Raw genomic sequence first — 18,780 nt, forward strand, 5'->3', positions numbered from 1 at the left:
GTTGGCAAAACATAAAACTGTTATTCGGCAGTTTATAAGCAAAAGCATTTCGTTGAAAAAGAGAAAGGAATTGCTTTTAAAGTATTTCAAATATATTTTACCATTTATCAACACCATCAAAAGCAAGTTGTTGTGAAAGAAGGATGGCTCGTGAAATGGTTGTGGTGCCGAAAAGTAAATACGATCATTTACTTAAGCTTGAATCTGAACAAAGAGGTGGCAGTCTGCGAGATAGAAACGAAACATCCTCGGTTGCTAATGATATTGTCAGTGATAAAAACGCGGATAAAAGAGACGAACATTCGTCCGTGTCTGGCTTAGAAAAAACATCTACGGATGATAGCGAAGTTAAACACGAAGAAAACGCCGATGTAGAAAAACCAAATCTATATGTGCGTAAACCATTCTCAGAAATGCATTTCGATAGGAGGAGGTTAACACATTCGAATGTTAAAAAGGAAAAGGGTGCCAAGAAGCGCTTGAACGAGAGAAGGCGTATACAATCAAAGGGAGATGGAAAGAATGTCAAACAACGTTGGATTAACTACACCATTTAAAGGTACTTTTATTCGGTGCATGATCTTATGAATTATAAATGCCATTTCAGATTCGTTGAATAGGTTTAATGACATGAAAAAGAAATAGGAGACGTACCTCTCGGTGATTTTTAATCTAAAAATTAAAAATGTTGAATAGCTCTAGGTGTGGTTACGAATGTTCTCATACATAATAAATGATCTTTCAAATAAAACTGACAGGTTTAATTATCGAGCTTCCATCATGAAAAGAAATACAAGACACAACTCCCGGTGATTTTAATTAAAAAAATAAAATGTTGAATAGCTCTAGGTGTGGTTACGAATTTTCTCATACATATTTAATGATCCATCACATAAAACTGACATTTAATTCTCAACTTTCAGTCATGAAAAGCACATCTCGGTGATTTTAATTAAAAGTGTTGATTATATAGAGGACGTGACACACCTCCCGGTGATGTTAATTATAAAAATTGTTGATGTTTTTATATTATACTCGGTTTTAAATTACGAATATTTCAGTACGATGGAGGCAGTCGAAGAAGACAGTTTCGTTGTGAAAGCTTAAAACACTTTACTTTACCTTCAAACATTTTGGATATTTTTTTTTTTTGAATATTTCGTTGAAAAAGTAAACAAAAATGGAAAAGAAACAGAGTGATACTTTATCGGATGATAGTGACGAGGAATTAAATCGTAGAGAGAGTCAGAATTTTAAAAAGAAAGACAAAGGATTCAAATGTGTTATATGTTCTAAACACTACAAAACTATAAGAGCACGGCGACAGCATATGCAGAGTCATATGATCAAACGCAAGTGTGAACAATGCGATAAATCGTATGCGCGCTTAGAAAAACTGCGCAATCATCAGAAAAAGGTTCACGGATTACACCGTCCACAAAGACAAACATCTGCCTCGTTTTCATGTACATTATGCAATAAAACGTTCGGGAGAGAATATAATCTCAATCGACATAAGGCAAAGGTACATCAACGAACTCCGAGAAGGTGCACAACTCAGTTTTCGTGTCGACATTGCGAACGAGAATTTCAAAATTATGATGAATTATTTCATCATGTAAGTCAGAACCATCCTTTAAATCAACAAGGCGGTCGAAGAGCGACAACCCCCGCTGCATTAAATGTTGACGAACCATACGATCAGCAAAGTGTAAAGCAACTTGTCGATGGGTCTGATGCTAGTATAGAGAAAGAAGATAATGGTGAACGCAATAATGACGATGAAAAAGAAAATGATAATGAGGACAATGACGTTGATTTGAATCAACAAAATGAGGAATCGGCTTTAAGAAATGGAGTGATAAACAGATATTTGCAACCCAGAGGAAACGAAAGATACGATGTGTTGACATTTTTCGCTAATAACAGAGACAGAGTCATGGCCTATCTACAGTCTCGCGCGCGCGCATTAGGAGGTATTAAATGGAATCTATGCGTGCAAGTAGAAATGCAGCGCGACGATGGTTCAGACATTGTAGTGACAGCGTCATATTTTAGAAGTCGAACTTATAGAACATTGTCGGCGGATGATATAGACGAACACGATTTAAATGAGGCGATGCAGAAAATGTTTGAGAGTCTGGAAAAATTCATTCGTGAAGGCTCGGGGTGGTATATCAAAAAAGTGTTGAAACTAGAAATCCATACTGTGGTGTACAAACCCGTCAAGGGCTCCGCATATATACCCTTACCGAGATCGCTGTCAAAGAGTCGAAGTCTATTAAATATTCAAAACCAGGATGATAAGTGTTTTCTATACTGCCTAATAGCGTCATTACATCCGACAGCGATTGAACCGGAACGCGTGGAACATTACTATCAATACGAATACGAAGTAAATATGTCTGGCATCAGCTTTCCCGTCACCTTATCGCAAATACGGAAAGTGGAACGCCAAAATGAACATATATCGATCAATGTCTTTGCCTATGAGGACGAGTCAATCGTTCCATTAAGAATCACCGAGCAACGCCATCGCTTGCACCATGTCAATTTATTGTGGCTGATGCACGAGGAAAAATCGCACTATTGTTTGATTACCAATCTAAACCGCTTTCTGTCTCGCACAAAGACGCATAACAACCAACTATATTTTTGCTCTTACTGCCTACACGGATTTAGCAAGGAAAGGTCACTACAAGAACATGAGCAGTATTGTTCAACGCATGAAGCCCAAAGGGTAGAACTTCCCATTGCCGGTCAGAACGATATTCTTGAATTTAAAGATTATGAAAAGACATTGACAGTCCCTTTCGTGATATACGCCGATTTTGAAACCATCAACAGAAAACTACACACTTGCTCACCAAATCCTGAACAGTCTGCTACCACAGCGACGAGCAAACTCGAGGTCTGCGGTTTCGGTTATAAAGTTGTGTGCGAAGATAAACAATACACCAAACCTTCTGTGATTTATAGGGGTGAAGACGCTGGTAAGAAATTCATCGAATCGTTATTAAAAGAGCAAGAAGATATACAAGAGATTCTTTCCACTATTGAACCCATGCAGATTACTGAAGAACATAATGATCTTATTGAAAATGCTACTCATTGTTGTATCTGCAAAACACGATTCACGTCTTACGACAAGACCTACAATAGGATAGTGAGACATCATAACCATCTCACTGGGGAGATCATTGGACCAGCCTGTAACAGCTGTAATCTCAGTTGTAAACAAGCAAAGTTTATCCCCGTCGTATTTCATAACCTGAAAAATTTTGATGCCCACATTCTCTGCGAAAATCTCGGTCTTTTCAAAGACTATCCATTGAAATGTATCGCTCAAAATACCGAGCGATATGTCAGTTTTTCACTAGATAGACTGAGATTTATAGACAGTTTCCAGTTCCTTCCCGCTTCATTAGAAAGTTTGGTCGAAAATCTAGCTCAAGATGGATTGCCAGCCTTCACACATTTGCTGTCTGAAAGCGAAACACATGCTCACCTACTCCTTCGAAAGGGCGTTTATCCGTACGAATACATGGACTCCTTCGATAAATTTGATGAGTCAGAATTACCGTCTAAAGATCAATTCTATTCAACAATCAAAAAAGAACATATTTCGAATGAAGATTATGAACACGCGCGCACCGTGTTTCAGACGTTCAACATGCGTTCGTTAGGAGAGTATCATGATCTGTATCTGAAAACTGATGTGGTGTTACTGAGCGATGTATTTGAGTCATTTAGAAAGCTGTGTTTACAACAGTACGAGCTAGATCCATGTCATTTCTACACTTCACCCGGTCTATCTTGGTCAGCTTGTCTGAAAATGACAGACGTTAAGTTAGAGTTGCTGACGGACATCGATAAAATATTGATGATAGAGGCCGGCATTCGCGGAGGTGTGTCTCAGATATCAAATCGCTATAAAAAGGCAAACAACAAATATGTGCGAGAGTACGACCCTTTACAACCTACGACATTTCTACAGTACCTAGACGCAAACAATCTCTACGGTTGGGCTATGGTGCAACCTCTTCCACTACGTGACTTTGTGTTCATGAACCAGAAATACATTGAGGCATTTGATGTCATGTCTATTCCGGAAGCAGGTGACACGGGTTACATTCTAGAGGTGTCGTTACATTACCCTGAAAGTCTTCACGATAGTCATAACTGCCTACCTTTAGCCCCCGTGCGAAGAGCTATTTCGAACGAAGAGCTCTCCCCGTATGCGAGACAACTGCTCAGAAAGCTGCACGGATTATCTGAGAAGGACCCTCTACCAAACCGCGGTAAAGTGGAGAAATTGTTGACCACATTAGAAGACAAAGATCATTACGTCTTGCATTACAGAAACCTACAGTTATACATCAGACTAGGCATGGAACTCAAAGCCGTTCATAGAATTCTCAAATTCAAACAAGAACCGTGGATGAAGACCTACATTGATCAAAACACGGAAATGCGTAAGATAGCCACGTCCGCATTCCAGAAAAATTTCTACAAACTGATGAATGTATCCGTGTTTGGAAAGGTAAGTCTTTCATTAGATATATTTTACTTTTTATAATCATCTCTGCTATGCTATTTTTCTGTTAAACATTCCGCGTGAATGAAGAATCTATAACTATTTTCAAACCCTTTCAGACCATGGAAAACGTGAGACTCCACAAGAATATTGAATTGGTACATACAGAAGGTAGACTTCAAAAAGTCACTGCCAAACCGGCCTACAAAAATACTACCATCTTCAATGAAGACTTGGTTGCGGTGGAACTGTACAGGACAAAAGTCAGCTTATGTAAACCTATTTTTTGTGGCATGAGTGTATTAGGTATGGTGTTTCGTTTATGAATACATTTTTCTTTTGTTGTCATTGTTGAAGATTACTATCTTAAAAACATACAATGTCGCCGCTTTGTCTTTCAATTTTATCATTACTACTTCTATCTGTATTATGATTCTCCGCTTCAGATCTGAGCAAATGTCTGATGTACGACTTTTGGTACAATTATATCAAAACGAAGTACAACAACGCCTCGACACAACTACAAATGACGGATACAGGTAAAACGTATACTCTTTGTTATAAACCGATCTATAGTTGTTATCTTTTAACTACACCAAAACAAGTAAAGCGTAAAAACAAGTGTGGAAAGTACTACATTTCGGATAACTAACTCATTCAATAATTCAACTGATTGGTGTTTTTTTGTTGTTTTTTTAGATAGCCTCCTGTTTTCTTGCGATACAGACGATATATACGAAGACATGAACGCTTCAATGGAGTACTTCGACACCTCTGACTACCCGGAGGGGCATTTTCTTCAAAGTGATCTCAATAAAAAAGTGCTAGGAAAAATGAAAGACGAAACCAACGGAAGCCCCATTACTGAATTTGTGGGACTTAGATCAAAAATGTATAGCTTTCGATGTAACGATAAAGATTTTAAGAGAGCCAAAGGCATTACTAAGGTAACGGTAAAAAAAGAGTTAAAACATGACTGTTACAAAAATACTTTATTCGATGAAACTAGCAGGATCTCGTCCATGTCCTCTCTTAGAAGTCACAGACATGCATTACTCGGTGAAACGATTCAAAAAACGGGGCTCTCTGCATTCGATGATAAAAGATTTCTAAAAAACGCAGTAGAAAGTTATGCTTACGGACATTACAAAGTCGCTACTGAACCTAATGCAGAAGATGTGATGGAAACGCAGGAGGCAATGACATTTACAATCGTATCTGAAAAGGATCTTTCAAAAAGATACTCGATTGGTGTTGAACACAGTTTTAACATTAATGACTTTAAACTCACTCCTTGCAGAAAATTGTGACCTATAATGTTTTATGTAAAATATAGTATATGTGTATGCCATTCTTCATTTATACAAAGTGAAATAAATATATACAACATATAGTTTTGTTTTTATTACATGTCTCATGAATGAAGTAAAAACGCAAACAATAACATATATTTTATTCATTTATTGATTACAATATGCATAACGTATGAGTTTTACAAGCATGGCAATAAAGAAGCGCATATCTGATTATGATTATTCCACTCATTCACTAGACATAATGGATAAGCGTTAAACATGGTATCAGCTATAAATGTATCATTGCAATCTACAGCCGAAACATCAAACATGTTTAAAAATGTTTGATAGGTGTATCCGAGTAGTCTTTGACGCAAAAACAAGATACAGTATAGTCCGCACACATTAGAATGATCACTTTGTAATTGAATACGGTTGGTGTGTACTTTGCTAGCTTTGATACGTAGCCAATGTTGAAAATACGAACTATTCTGACCGGGCGTTCTACCATAGGTATCCAAAAAGTCCACATGCCCGAAACCGTCGCAAAAAAATCCGCACCAATGTTGACCATGTTTGCTGTGAATGTCCGTATTGGCAATAAATCCGAAAGGAGTCTTTGGAAGTTCAAGCGGTAGTCTATCGGCAGGAAAAACGCCAATCACTCGTTTTGTTAACACGGGGTCACAATCGATCATACATGTCAGTTGGGATGTTTCCATTACGACAAAATTATATCTCGCTCCTTGTTCACTTCGAAATAGCCGGGACCCTCGCTGTACACGATGCAGCTCATAGGCTCTGATAACGGATTCTTAAAGACGACGTCTAGTCGTACATTCCCAGATTTTGTTAGTGACAAATACTCTCCGTGATGGGAGAAATCAGGCTCTAGTTCAAACACGAACAACGTAGAACCGCCAATAAAGTGAGTTCTATCTAACTGGTTGCCTTCATCTTGCCTCCACTTCCCGCTAGATAAAAGCAAGTTGGTGTAGGCACGTATGGTGGAGGTGCCAGAAGCACTAAAGTCCAGCTTAAGCGGGTTAGATCCGACGGGAAGACCGTCGCAATACACAGTGATTTGCTGAATGGAGCAGTTCTCAAAATTAAACGGGTTAGTACTAATATCCCCGCTCACTGCCTTACTTTTCACGAACCCCACGATTAACTTGTTGGGACGTCTGCCTTGGTACATATTATCCCAACTGTACGTGGTGGAACCTGATGCAATACTGACTGATTTCACCTCCACCTTATTGTAGGGGTAAAGAGCATTTTGCTTCTCTAGTATCTTGGAATGACCGAAAATGACAGCGGGATTCACCCGGATCTTTCGCGCGAGAATGTAAATGTCTTCAATGACCAACTGATAGGGTACCGCATCTGCCGCACACAGACAAAACTCTATTGGACTCCTATAAAGCTTGATTTTCAGGTCAACCTCGTTCAACAGGAATCTATTCATATCGAACAGATCGTGGAATATACATCCTTGCATATCTAGCGACGCGGACTGGGCTATTAATTTGTTCCTCAGAAAAAGTCCGTTGTTAGTACCATTAGGATCGACAACTCCTGCAAAAACAAAACAAAAAAAAAAGATAACATTTTAATGCGAGATATCGAAAAGGATATAATTTTAAAACAAACAAATAAAAACAACGTAGTATTTATTTGTCAAGGCATTATGATATAAACAAAATTACCAGGAGAGTCTGCATCGTCCATGATAAAGCACTGTGTGGTAAGCTGGCTATCAGCAGCATCCCGCCCATACTTCAGTATAGTTGGTATGTAGGCTCTGTATGGGTTGTAGTTGCACGTAATGGTGGCCTTGTTTTGAAGCGTGACTTCCACGGTGGAAAACAACGCCTGAAGAAACATATTGGCAGGCGCGACCTTATTGTCCGCCTTCTCTCCGATGGCACTTCCATCCGCCTTTGTAACTTTTACCTTCACAAATATCCTTGAATTTTTCAAATCCAAATAGTCCATGGAGTTCTGACCGCTAATTCTGAACTCAAAAGGACCGTCGCTAGAGGCCTGCGACATAGGTCGAATTTCCTCATCATAAATGTTAGTTACACTCGTTTGTGTGCTCGGAAGATCGAATAAAGCCAGCTCCGACACGAGTCCTTCTTTAAATTTACTTTCATTCAACACCGACATATTTTTAACTAATTTCAAATATATCCTTTTTTCGGCTGCCTTTCAACTTTTTACACCCCTTTCTCGAGGTTTTCTTCGTTTTATACGTTTTTTTCTTACCACCTCCGCGATGACGCTTGGTTCCTTTGTGAGACTTTTTGTTGCTGTTTTTGCGTTTAGTCCCGCGTCGTTGCTGTCCTGTGCTAGACTGAAGCATATCCACGACACTAGCCGGATTTATATCCTGTCTTTCAAGCTCCGACTTCGCTTGCGCTGTCGTTTGCTCCGCCGGTAAGACAGCTTTTATAGGGTAAGTTTTATCGTCTACCGCTTTTAAGTAGTCCACTGGTATGACTGATAAACGCCGCCCACCTCCGGATTGATTCAAAGACGTTTTACCGCTGCTAACGCGATCAAAGAAATCAACCCACTTTTGTGGATTAGGAACATATAATGTCATTTTTTCTTCTCACAAGAATGGATACTGCTTTAAATGAAGCGTCAGGTACACCGGCTGTTTCAACTCTGTCGCGAAGGTGCCGCTCTCCGATTTAATATAAATCAGAAATTCTCTCACCTCTGTCCTTTTTACTGGTACGTAATAAGGCGTATCCAAAATATAGTCCCAGCCTCTTTTATTGTTTTTCTCCAACCGTCGTAACAGCGGTTGTTCAGATCCGTGGACTATGCTTTCTTTACAAAGGTCTGAGTAAACGTATAAAGCTTCATTCGCCGTTTTCAATTTAGATTCCTCGGAAGCAAACAACTCAGTCAGTGCCACTTTCCAATTGCCGTGCAAGCTCAATGGTACACTCAGATGCACTTTAAATCGATACACTTGGTTATCCGAAAAATAAGCGTTACTTTCGTCGCTTCTAATGTACAAATATCTATCCATGATGATTATTTGGTGTTCCACGCAACGTCCTCAACATCATCAGCATCTACCCAACTATTGAACGTTTTGGGGAACCCTTGCCATTTAACAAAATATTCACGTCTTCTGTTCCTTTTTCGTTTCTTCAGTATACTCTCGATAAACCATAAACTGTTTTCGTCTTTGTTCACCTTCTGCAGTTCAGCGGTATAAAACAAACCTTGAATGCGATCACCTTTTAAATCTTTCAGTTTGTACATGGGAATGGCTTGCTTAAGAATTCGACCTGACACTTTAAACACCTCCGTGGTGTACTGTTCCTGATAGGCACGCTGAAAGGGCTGTTTAGTGAAGCTAATGCGAACGAGATCACCGTTTTTAAAGTGAAAATTAGGTTTGGCGATTGGCTTGTTTGACTTCTTCAAATACATTTTCGCCCACACATCGGCTTCGTTGCTTTTGTTGACATCATTAGGGGCTAAACCGTGCAAACCTCGATGAGGAGTTGTATTGTAACTCACGACCACATTTTGAAGATCATCGATATATCGATAAGTTCTCTTGTGTCTCATCATTCTATACAATCTCTCTTTTAGAGTCCTTTGAACTCGCTCTACAAAATTACTTTTCGGGGAGTTGTTTGTGGTGAAAAAATGTATGTTCAAATTCTTCATGTATTTCCTAAACCATTGATTAGAAAACTCGCTACCTTTATCCGCTCGAACCTTGCGGATTTCTATCGGAGAAATGTCAATCATCATGTCCTTGGTAGCGTTTAAAACTTCCTTTGCCGTTTTGTTTTTCAATGGTTTCACCCACAGTTTCCTGGACAGAATGTCGATGGCGCAAAGCAAATAACGTACACCATCATTCTCATCAGCTATGTTAAACATCGACAAAAGATCAATGTCCAGCTGCTCGCCGATAGCCGTCACTCGCACATTCGCTTTCTTAAATTTGTGTCGTCTCGGTTTCTGAAGCGAGTAAGCGTCCTGATCGTTTAACCATTGCTTTACGTAGGAAACAGAAAATATTCCAGGATATTTATCATCAAGAACACGAAACAGTTTTTGCGCACCCGCGTAAGCAGCGGGATTTTTCTCATCAAAATAATATCTCTCTAAAATGTCTTCTTTCTCTTTATTATCCATGATAATGTTATTAGGGTACTGGTCTGACATCGAATGAGCATTTAGCTACAAAAAGTGTCTTTATAATCCTGGCCTTTAAATATAAACAAACGATCAGTAATTAGCGACACCAAGTACTAATTTAAAGTATTAACGCAACCCAGCAACGGTGATTAAGAAGAATAACGCTTCTCCGTATTTCCACGACGTGTAGTATAGCAGTTGTTTCCCTTATACTATAAAGAACAATATCGTTCTACAACAATTTTCATTCACGTTTACTTATACACACTGGCATTATTGTCAATTCTTTTACTTATATCGTAAAGGACCATCACAGTATACAATACGAGTCTTCCCGCTTCCAAGGACACAATTTTCGTTGAAGAGCAAAACTTCCCCTGGGGAATCCTACTCCCATCAATTTCTATGAGTAAAACTTCCCCTGGGGAATCCTACTCCCATCAATTTCTAACTACTTGCCTATGTTTTGTTTCCCATTCGTTCGAGTAACCGATGTTCTCTAATGCGGTATAATGGATAAGAAACACAATGTTTGAATTACAAAAGAGTGGCCAATGTGTATTCTAATCACTCTAGCTGGTTTCCATATATTTCCAGCTTCAAATCTAACTACTAGTAAGTTATTAACTTGAAGCCTTTAACGCGGTGTTTGCCTTTATAAATGTCATAAAAGAAACTCTGCCTTTATCAATACCCATAAACAACCTGCAAAGACATTATATGTCATCGAAGATTCCGGAGAACAGATTGTCAATAAATACGCAAAAACAACTTGAAAATAAACTTCCGTTCTGAATTTTTACTTTTGTCATAATAATTTATTTCATAACATTATTACATTTTAAAGTGCTTTTTAAGTATCTCTTAGTAGTTGATAGTAGCTCTTAGCAGTTCTCAGTACTTGTCAATTTATTTCATTTTAGTGCATAACAGTTTAGCCGATACGATACAATATGAGTTTATTGCGTAAAGCATTATACAATGTTCATAGCATATAAACATACAATGTACATTGAATGGAGAAAGTACAGATCTCTGAAACACCTCAACATATGTATGAAAGTAGCTTTATGTATTTTAGTAGCTCTAAGTTGCTTTAAAAAAAGACCGTTAAATATCAGAACAATCGGCACGATGCCATAAGACATATCACACTCATTAGCACAATCCCATAAGACATATCCCACTCATTAGCACAATCCCATAAGACATATCCCACTCATTAGTACAATCCCATAAGACATATCACACTCATTAGCACAATCCCATAAGACATATCACACTCATTAGCACAATATCATAAGACAAATCACACTCATTAACACAATGCCATAAGACATATCACACTCATTACCACAATGCCATAAGACATATCCCACTCATTACCACAATCCCATAAGACATATCCCACTCATTAGCACAATCCCATAAGACATATCCCACTCATTAGCACCATATCATAAGACATATCACACTCATTGGCACAATGCAATAGGGCATATCACACTTATAAGCATAATGCCCTAAGACATATCATCTCCTTTAGCAAAATGTCATAAGACATATCACACCCATTAGCACAATGCCATAAGACCTAAAACACTTATTAGCACAATGTCACTTATAAGCTTAATGCTACACAAGAATGTTATCTAATGCTGCTTGGTGAACATGTGTGTTACAAGTATTAACAGCATGGTACATTGGGTGCCATGGTTTATATTGCCATTTTGGCCTTAACAGCCTTATTATAATATATATCAACTTAATATTTCACATGTGTATGCGGTCCAAATCGAACAAAACTCTGAACAGAGCAGGTTGGATGGTTTAGTGATGATCAGAATTTTCTATCTAGATGAAATATACACCATAACATTATTGAAGCATTCTTACTTTATAAGTAATAATAACCGATTTTAAGTTTTTAACACTAAATCTGGCCCGTAGTATTAGTAAACACTTCACCGAAATGTATATATAACGTGAAGAAGTGAAAAGAAATAATGATTATTAAAATTATAATAAGGATTGTAGCCAGGTTTCGAAAATGACATGGTGCTGCAGGAAAGGGACAGTGAGCTAGGGGAAAAGGGCACATTGTGTCGGGCTGAAAATAATTTGAACATTTTGCATCTGTAAGTTATTGTGATTAATTGAAGTAATAATGTCATTTTTGTATCGTTTTTTAAGTTTTAATCAAAACAAAAGAAGTATTCAATTCTATGAATGCAGAAGGGTGCCCATCCCAGAGTGCAGCACCCAGAAGGGTGCCCATCCCAGAGTGCAGCACCCAGAAGGGTGCCCATCCCAGAGTGCAGCACCCAGAAGGGTGCCCATCCCAGAGTGCAGCACCCAGAAGGGTGCCCATCCCAGAGTGCAGCACCCAGAAGGGTGCCCATCCCAGAATGCAGCACCCAGAAGGGTGCCCATCCCAGAGTGCAGCACCCATTCATAACTCTTTAGCTAAACCCGTATAAACTATTCTGAGACTAAACCTCTCTTTCTATTTCAAGTACATTGTATTCGATTGAACTAAATTTAGATGTTTTACAGTTGACATTGTAAATATTTTAGAGTAATTGCGAATTCTGTACGTTGCTTCAATTAGAATAGATTATTTTTAAAAGTAAGTAAGCACTCTTTATAACCATCAATGTAATACATTACAAAAATATATAACTTAGTGAAAAGGTCAACAATGTCGTCCTTAAAAATGACAGGTCTATGAAATAAATCATCAAAAAAATGTAAGACCAAGTGAAAGATAATCTGAGACAAGACTTATATAATCATTCCCTATTCCTGGGTAGAAACGAGTACTGGTGTCCATTTTGAGAATCCTTGAAATACTACCCCTTGCGTTGATCGAACCAACAACCTATTGTTTGAGAGGCGGACACCTATACCACGAGTCCTCTATCAACCTCACAAGCGTGTTTGAAACACAAAAAGAGAACGACAATTTGAAACAACAAAATACTGAGCAAAAGATTAAAAGGCCTCAGATAATGACCAAGAAGAGTCTGTTATTATGCAGGCAAATAAAATGAATGGAATGGAGCAGTATTCAGGACGAAACAATGTAGTATTAACATATATAAGTAAAACACTGTAAAAGCATAAAATACCGACAGAAACATTAAACTTATAGTGGTCACTCTGAATGATAAAAAAGACTGGTCCTGACTGAAAGTGGCAATGATATCTCACACCGACTGGGAAAGCCAGGAGAAAGATCAAGACCAATGATAGTGAAATATATTTCGCGAATGAAAAGGAACGAGCTGCTGCAATGGAGAAAGGAACTCAAATTACCCGCATATATATAAACGATGAAATTACAAAAATGACTAAGTTTGTATTCGACGGTGATTATTCAATAGGACCTACAGGAGCCAGAGTATCAGAGAGAGTATGTGTACGCGAAGGAAAGATTTTTCACAAATGAAGCGACCAGATAAATCGACAAATACACTAATGGGACTATAAACATTGGATTAGAACACATCAATGGCGTTACACCATGGCAGCGAACCGCTTTTCTTCTTCTTCTTTTTTTTTTTTTGGGGGGGGGGGTGGGGGGGGGCAGTGGATCGTTACACACCTGTGACAGGCATAGATCTTCACCACGTGTGTCCAAACTAGCAGCTTTTGACATAAATACTAGTTAAATTGAAATAAAATTCATTTAATTCATTTCAGAAATATGACTTTATTTTGAAAAGCATTAACGCCATCAGTTAAATCTTGTTTTTGTTTTTTGTTATTATTCAAGTGAATATAAAGATACATTTATAGAATATTAATTAATATACCTGATGAAAGGGTTTCATTGTAAGTAAACTTTGACCATAGATATACTTTGCTACCTTTATATGCATGCATCTCAGTTGTACAAATTCATTTGGATAAATACACCATCAAGACGCGTACCGCTTTCCTTGGGGAAATGGTGTATCGTTGCACATGTATCCAAACTATAGCGGTTTATATATGACAAAAATACTTTTGAATTTGAAATAGAATTCATTTATAAAATATAACTTTATTGTGAAGGGTAAATTAACTAAAACATTGAATTATAAATACAAAAAAATGATTTTCATACACATGTGTATGAAAAACATTTTTTATATATATTTATGAATTGCGTACAGTATTGTGTTTCTACAGGAATTCAATATTGGTCAAGTAAAAATAAAGGTTCGGCTCTTTATTGTAGCTATTCAAAGGAACCTATCCCTTTCGTTTTTTTCGCTCGCGGATGAATTCAATCAAAAAGCTAACTTCATCTGTGGCAACTGATTAGAAACTATTTGCTTACCTTATTTATTCCAGTGCTTTGACACTAAACACTATTTCTCCAAAATTTAAACCAATCACATTTACATGTTTACAGACGTGATAAATCAAACACACTCCTAGATTTTATGACTTCTCTTCCCTTCTGTATGTTTCTTGTTACCCCGGAATTTATTATAATGATTCATGTATACGAAGTAGCATCATTTGTGTATGTTATTTGTTTGAACATTTGTTCTCGCACCTTTTATACAGTACATGTCACGGTGTGCATTTACTTTTTACTTCAACGTTTGTGTATATTTCTTTATCTCGAAACACGTAGTTTAATTCGATTAAAAATCATAACAACTACGAATAAAATATTCTCAGAGTATAAAGAAATAGATGGATTTTTAACACGGTAGAAAATGTACACCTTTTATAGCCAATACTTAATTAAACAAGAAAGAAAATTAAATTAAGACAAGATTATACACAAAAATTACAACTGTATAAAACATATGTTTTCATATTAGTTCTGTTATTATTAACAGATTTATTAATTTGTATGATTTATGGTTACTACAATATCCAATCATTACTCTTATCAACAACTCGACCGTCTCCGGCAAGCAAGCTTCTGTTGGATAATGGCCGAGGCGTTCCGATTGACCATCTTGCTGACTTTCTGACAGATGTAGAAAACGATATTAACAAAAAAACACACACGTTTTTTTAGTTTGCATGGTACAATAAACCGGAATTATTTTTTTTTGTGCTAACTAAAATCTATATGGATAAAACGATATTTGAAAGCATAAAATAATAGGGATGGGAAAAAATGTATGCACGCAAATTTAAAAAAGAGGAAATTATCAAAAACTTTAATCCAACTTGGACCAACATGAAAAAAATCAATTGCTCCTGAAAAAAAACGACGTATTTTTCAAGCATAAAACAATAAATAATAACTATGATGAAAATAATTATAATAATAAAGATGATAATAATAATAATAATAATAATAATAATAATAATAATAATAATAATAATAATAATAAATTATAATAATGAAACAACTAATGCAAATTTTCGCTCCTTTTACGGAATGATATCAGAAAGGTGTAACGTTATTTGAGCACATTTACGACTGTCGAATTCTTGCTACAAATTCGACAAAATTAGACTTCTGGATGACTTAAGGAACAGGATTTCCTACAATACATTTCCTAAAATACCTAACACTTGTTAGTTCTATACCAGCCTCTTTAAAAACGAAACTTATATAAGAAACTATAAAAAAAAATGCACCACCAAATAACTTAACTGATAAATTACTACAATAAAGGCAAATATAACATTAAATTAGTTCATTATTAATCGTTGAATGAAATGAACGATTCTGGTAGAAAAAATTAAATGTCTAAACTTTTGATGCTTTTATTTCCAAATAACATCGGGATTTTGTTATGTAGAAATTAAGTCTCTTCTTCAATCTCAAATTTAGGGAAACAAAACATGAATGAACTTTCCTTACGAAAGTAAAATAAAAACAACGTTTGTAGATCAAATGTCAAAACTCGATGGATTTTACTGTTTTTCTTCCTTTCTGAACTAAGAATCACCTGTTTTATACAAAATTATTATTGATATAACTACCTTAATAGTTATTTCAATGAATTTATATCCGTATTACTAATAAATGAAATGCATCACTGTTCTAATAACCTACATAGAAGTTAGAAATGATCATAGTCATCATAAATGCACAGGTTTATACTTCGATTTGCATTATTAACAATGATAAATTCGTTTTATCTATACGAATATTCTTTTTGTGACCATTTGTAATATGCTATTAGATCATTTATCTAAAATCAATAAAAAATGTAATTCAAATCAACTGAGTTGTCTTTTTTACTAACAGTATGTCCAAAAAAAACCTCAAAAGCGAATGTATATTTTCGGATTTAAAACTTTACGCACATGAAGGAAACATTTTCAAAATAACAATAAATCGCATGATATCGTCAATATTATACACTTATAGTCATAACGATAGTTCTTGTTTTAAGACTTACGGAAAATATACGTATATTATATACTGTTACATATTAAGACATTTGGAGGGTTAAAATAGTCTACTGAGAGGACTGTTTGTTATCAAACAAATACAAAAGAAAACAGCATAATTTGAGCAAAATGACAGTATTTCGGATTTCCTATATTTCAGTTCTGAGAAACATGTTTTGTGTTAAATGTATAAAAAAAACGTAATTGCCAAGTTTTCTATAATAATCAGAGTAAATTTGGCACTCTAACATAACGCATCTAACAGTCTTGACTCTCACATTATGTCCGACAAGTATTTCATTTTTTTTTATATTATCAATAACAATATCCATTAGGGACAATTAGCTTGGGGATTAGTACCAGTTAAAACAAACATTAATGATAACAAAGTAGGCCGAAAGGACCAGGCCGAAATGATAACTAGGCCGAATCGACCTGAAACAAATGAACACAAGGTACAAGTCTATATACGATCAGATACCACTAAATGAAATTCTTATATATTCTATAGTCAATTGACCAGTTTGTGCCCGAAATAAAACGGATGTCTAGTGTTTTACAACCGCCATGACCACCTATGGGAAGAAAGTTCAACTTGTGTACTAAATTTAAACAACGTTAGAAAAAAAGTTACGTTTCTGATTAAAGAAAAAAAAGATTAGTTCAACGTAGCCACTACGTTTTGGATTAAGTGACCACATCCGGTGCAAATGTACAACAATGCGGTAAAAATGTAGTCATTGATTCTCCAAAAATTCATTTTTTTAAAAACAATTTCACCTAAAGTCAAGAAACCTTGGTAAATTGTTATTTGGGTTATGAAGTTTTTCACCCTTGGTTTCGTCTCCCGCTGCACTTAGTAAAACCAGAATTAAGGACCTTGAATTAGAACGTTATGGCATTTCTGGACTTGAGTCGCTCAAAACTTTATAACCTACAGTCAAGAAACCAAAGGGAAATGCTAATGGGGTGATGAAGTTGTGCACCTATGGTTTCGTTTCCCGCTGCTTTTGATAAAACTAGAGTTATGGCCCTTGAAGCAGCAAAAAAATAGTATTGGCGGGATGTTATTTAGGTGATGAAGGTTTACATGTGTTTGTTGTCGTTTTGATGTCGTTGCGCAAAGTATATCGAGAGTTATGGTTCTTGTGAAAGCAATTGGTATTTTATGACTTGTGTCACTCTAGAAATTATATCATCTAGAGTCAAATTACCTTGTGGGAGTTTTGTTCAGGCGATGACGATATGTTCCTTTGGTTTTTGTTTCTCGCTGCACATAGTATATCCAGAGTTTTAGTTCTTGAAAAAGCAAAAAAGGGGCTTTTATAACACAATGCAGCCAGAATGTTAGCCCTTTAACTAGCAAAACTTGGAAGTTTTTTTTTATTGGTTGAACTTGTGGCACTAATATCTTCAAAATTATTAGTCATAAACTCATGACATCTTGCAGAAAGGTATTTGATGGTATAAAGTTGTGGGACTTATAACTTTGATGCACATTTGGACAAGCATGGACACAATAATGGCCGTGCACTTTTGAGAAACGCGGCATGAGGGGGCATTCGTTTGATATGGACACATTTCATTGTATGATCAGTATATTTTAACTTGGAAAAATAATGAGTTTGAATTTAATAATTGAAATAAGAGGATTACTTTTCATGTTTACCAAAACTGTTCTTTGTAAATTTAGATGTCTAAAGTAAGCCAAAGTACATTCTTAAATTGGAATTTGATTAATAAAAAATGGTTTATTGTGATTATCATTATGATAATTTCCATCTAAAGCATAAACACTTAAAGAAGTAAATATTACGCAATGTATTGAAGGAAAAAAATAGTGAACTTAGCTTAATCCTGTTATAAGGGTCTTATGAAGTTTCAAGAAATTGGGGCCAGGCGTGTAACTGACTGTACGCAAATACGCAGTTGCGTAAATTTTGACAGGTCCAAGTTTTTGTCATACCAAAACCCCCGAATTTGAAGTAAAACCCGAAGGGGGTAGGGTGTGAAGGAGTTAATGCTGCCCGTCATCGATCTGCGTAATCCCAAATTTCCAGTACTTATTTTGTCATCGTTCTTAAACATTCTATGTCAAGTTATGGAGTTAAATAATGATAATGATGTATTTATTTTGTTTCTTTGTTTTACTGTTATAATTTGTTGCGTATACCAAGTTTATTTATTTACTGTTTAATGTTTTGCCATAATTATGTCTGCTATCTCTCTTTTGCGCGTGATCCATGAGAATAAATAAAACTTTAAAAAAACTTGTCACGACTTCCATTTCATCGAAAAATAGACTATTTAAAAAAAAAAATCAAAATAAAAAATCAAACATATCATTTAAAACTAAAGACATAGTTACACAGAATACCAAGGTTGCAAGTTTTACTTTAAATGTCA

General features: G+C 36.2%; 4 protein-coding genes across 4 annotated transcripts in view; 1 reads left to right on the forward strand and 3 right to left on the reverse strand.

Annotated features, from left to right (window-relative positions):
* LOC128231481 (E3 ubiquitin-protein ligase RNF6-like) overlaps positions 1 to 14,432 on the reverse strand; it is a 36,169-nt gene extending 21,737 nt beyond the window's left edge. The window contains exon 1 of the mRNA XM_052944366.1: positions 14,342 to 14,432. The gene's annotated coding sequence lies outside the window, so the exon portion shown is untranslated. The remainder of the gene's footprint in view (positions 1 to 14,341) is intronic.
* Positions 1,076 to 5,928, forward strand: LOC128231480 (uncharacterized). The gene is made up of 4 exons (XM_052944365.1): positions 1,076 to 4,543; positions 4,657 to 4,843; positions 4,984 to 5,076; positions 5,237 to 5,928. Exons 1-4 carry the CDS (start codon positions 1,181 to 1,183, stop codon positions 5,845 to 5,847), a joined length of 4,254 nt encoding a protein of 1,417 aa, XP_052800325.1. The 5' UTR covers positions 1,076 to 1,180; the 3' UTR covers positions 5,848 to 5,928.
* Positions 6,554 to 8,004, reverse strand: LOC128230881 (uncharacterized protein F54H12.2-like). The gene is made up of 2 exons (XM_052943309.1): positions 7,542 to 8,004; positions 6,554 to 7,410 (listed from the first exon to the last, which is right to left on the reverse strand). Exons 1-2 carry the CDS (start codon positions 8,002 to 8,004, stop codon positions 6,554 to 6,556), a joined length of 1,320 nt encoding a protein of 439 aa, XP_052799269.1.
* LOC128230882 (uncharacterized) lies at positions 8,887 to 10,011 on the reverse strand. Its single transcript, XM_052943310.1, has one exon. It carries the CDS (start codon positions 10,009 to 10,011, stop codon positions 8,887 to 8,889), a length of 1,125 nt encoding a protein of 374 aa, XP_052799270.1.
* Positions 14,433 to 18,780: the final 4,348 nt, after the last annotated feature.

This window comes from Mya arenaria, chromosome 4, assembly GCF_026914265.1.
Source record: "Mya arenaria isolate MELC-2E11 chromosome 4, ASM2691426v1".
NCBI lineage: Eukaryota > Metazoa > Mollusca > Bivalvia > Myida > Myidae > Mya > Mya arenaria.

Coding starts and splice junctions, on each gene's coding strand:
- LOC128230882 (XM_052943310.1), bottom strand. CDS start 10,011: ATGGATAATAAAGAGAAAGAAGACATTTTAGAGAGATATTATTTTGAT.
- LOC128231480 (XM_052944365.1), top strand. CDS start 1,181: ATGGAAAAGAAACAGAGTGATACTTTATCGGATGATAGTGACGAGGAA. Junction 4,544..4,656: donor ATGTATCCGTGTTTGGAAAG/GTAAGTCTTTCA, acceptor AAACCCTTTCAG/ACCATGGAAAACGTGAGACT. Junction 5,077..5,236: donor ACTACAAATGACGGATACAG/GTAAAACGTATA, acceptor TTGTTTTTTTAG/ATAGCCTCCTGTTTTCTTGC.
- LOC128230881 (XM_052943309.1), bottom strand. CDS start 8,004: ATGTCGGTGTTGAATGAAAGTAAATTTAAAGAAGGACTCGTGTCGGAG. Junction 7,411..7,541: donor GGACGATGCAGACTCTCCTG/GTAATTTTGTTT, acceptor TTGTTTTTGCAG/GAGTTGTCGATCCTAATGGT.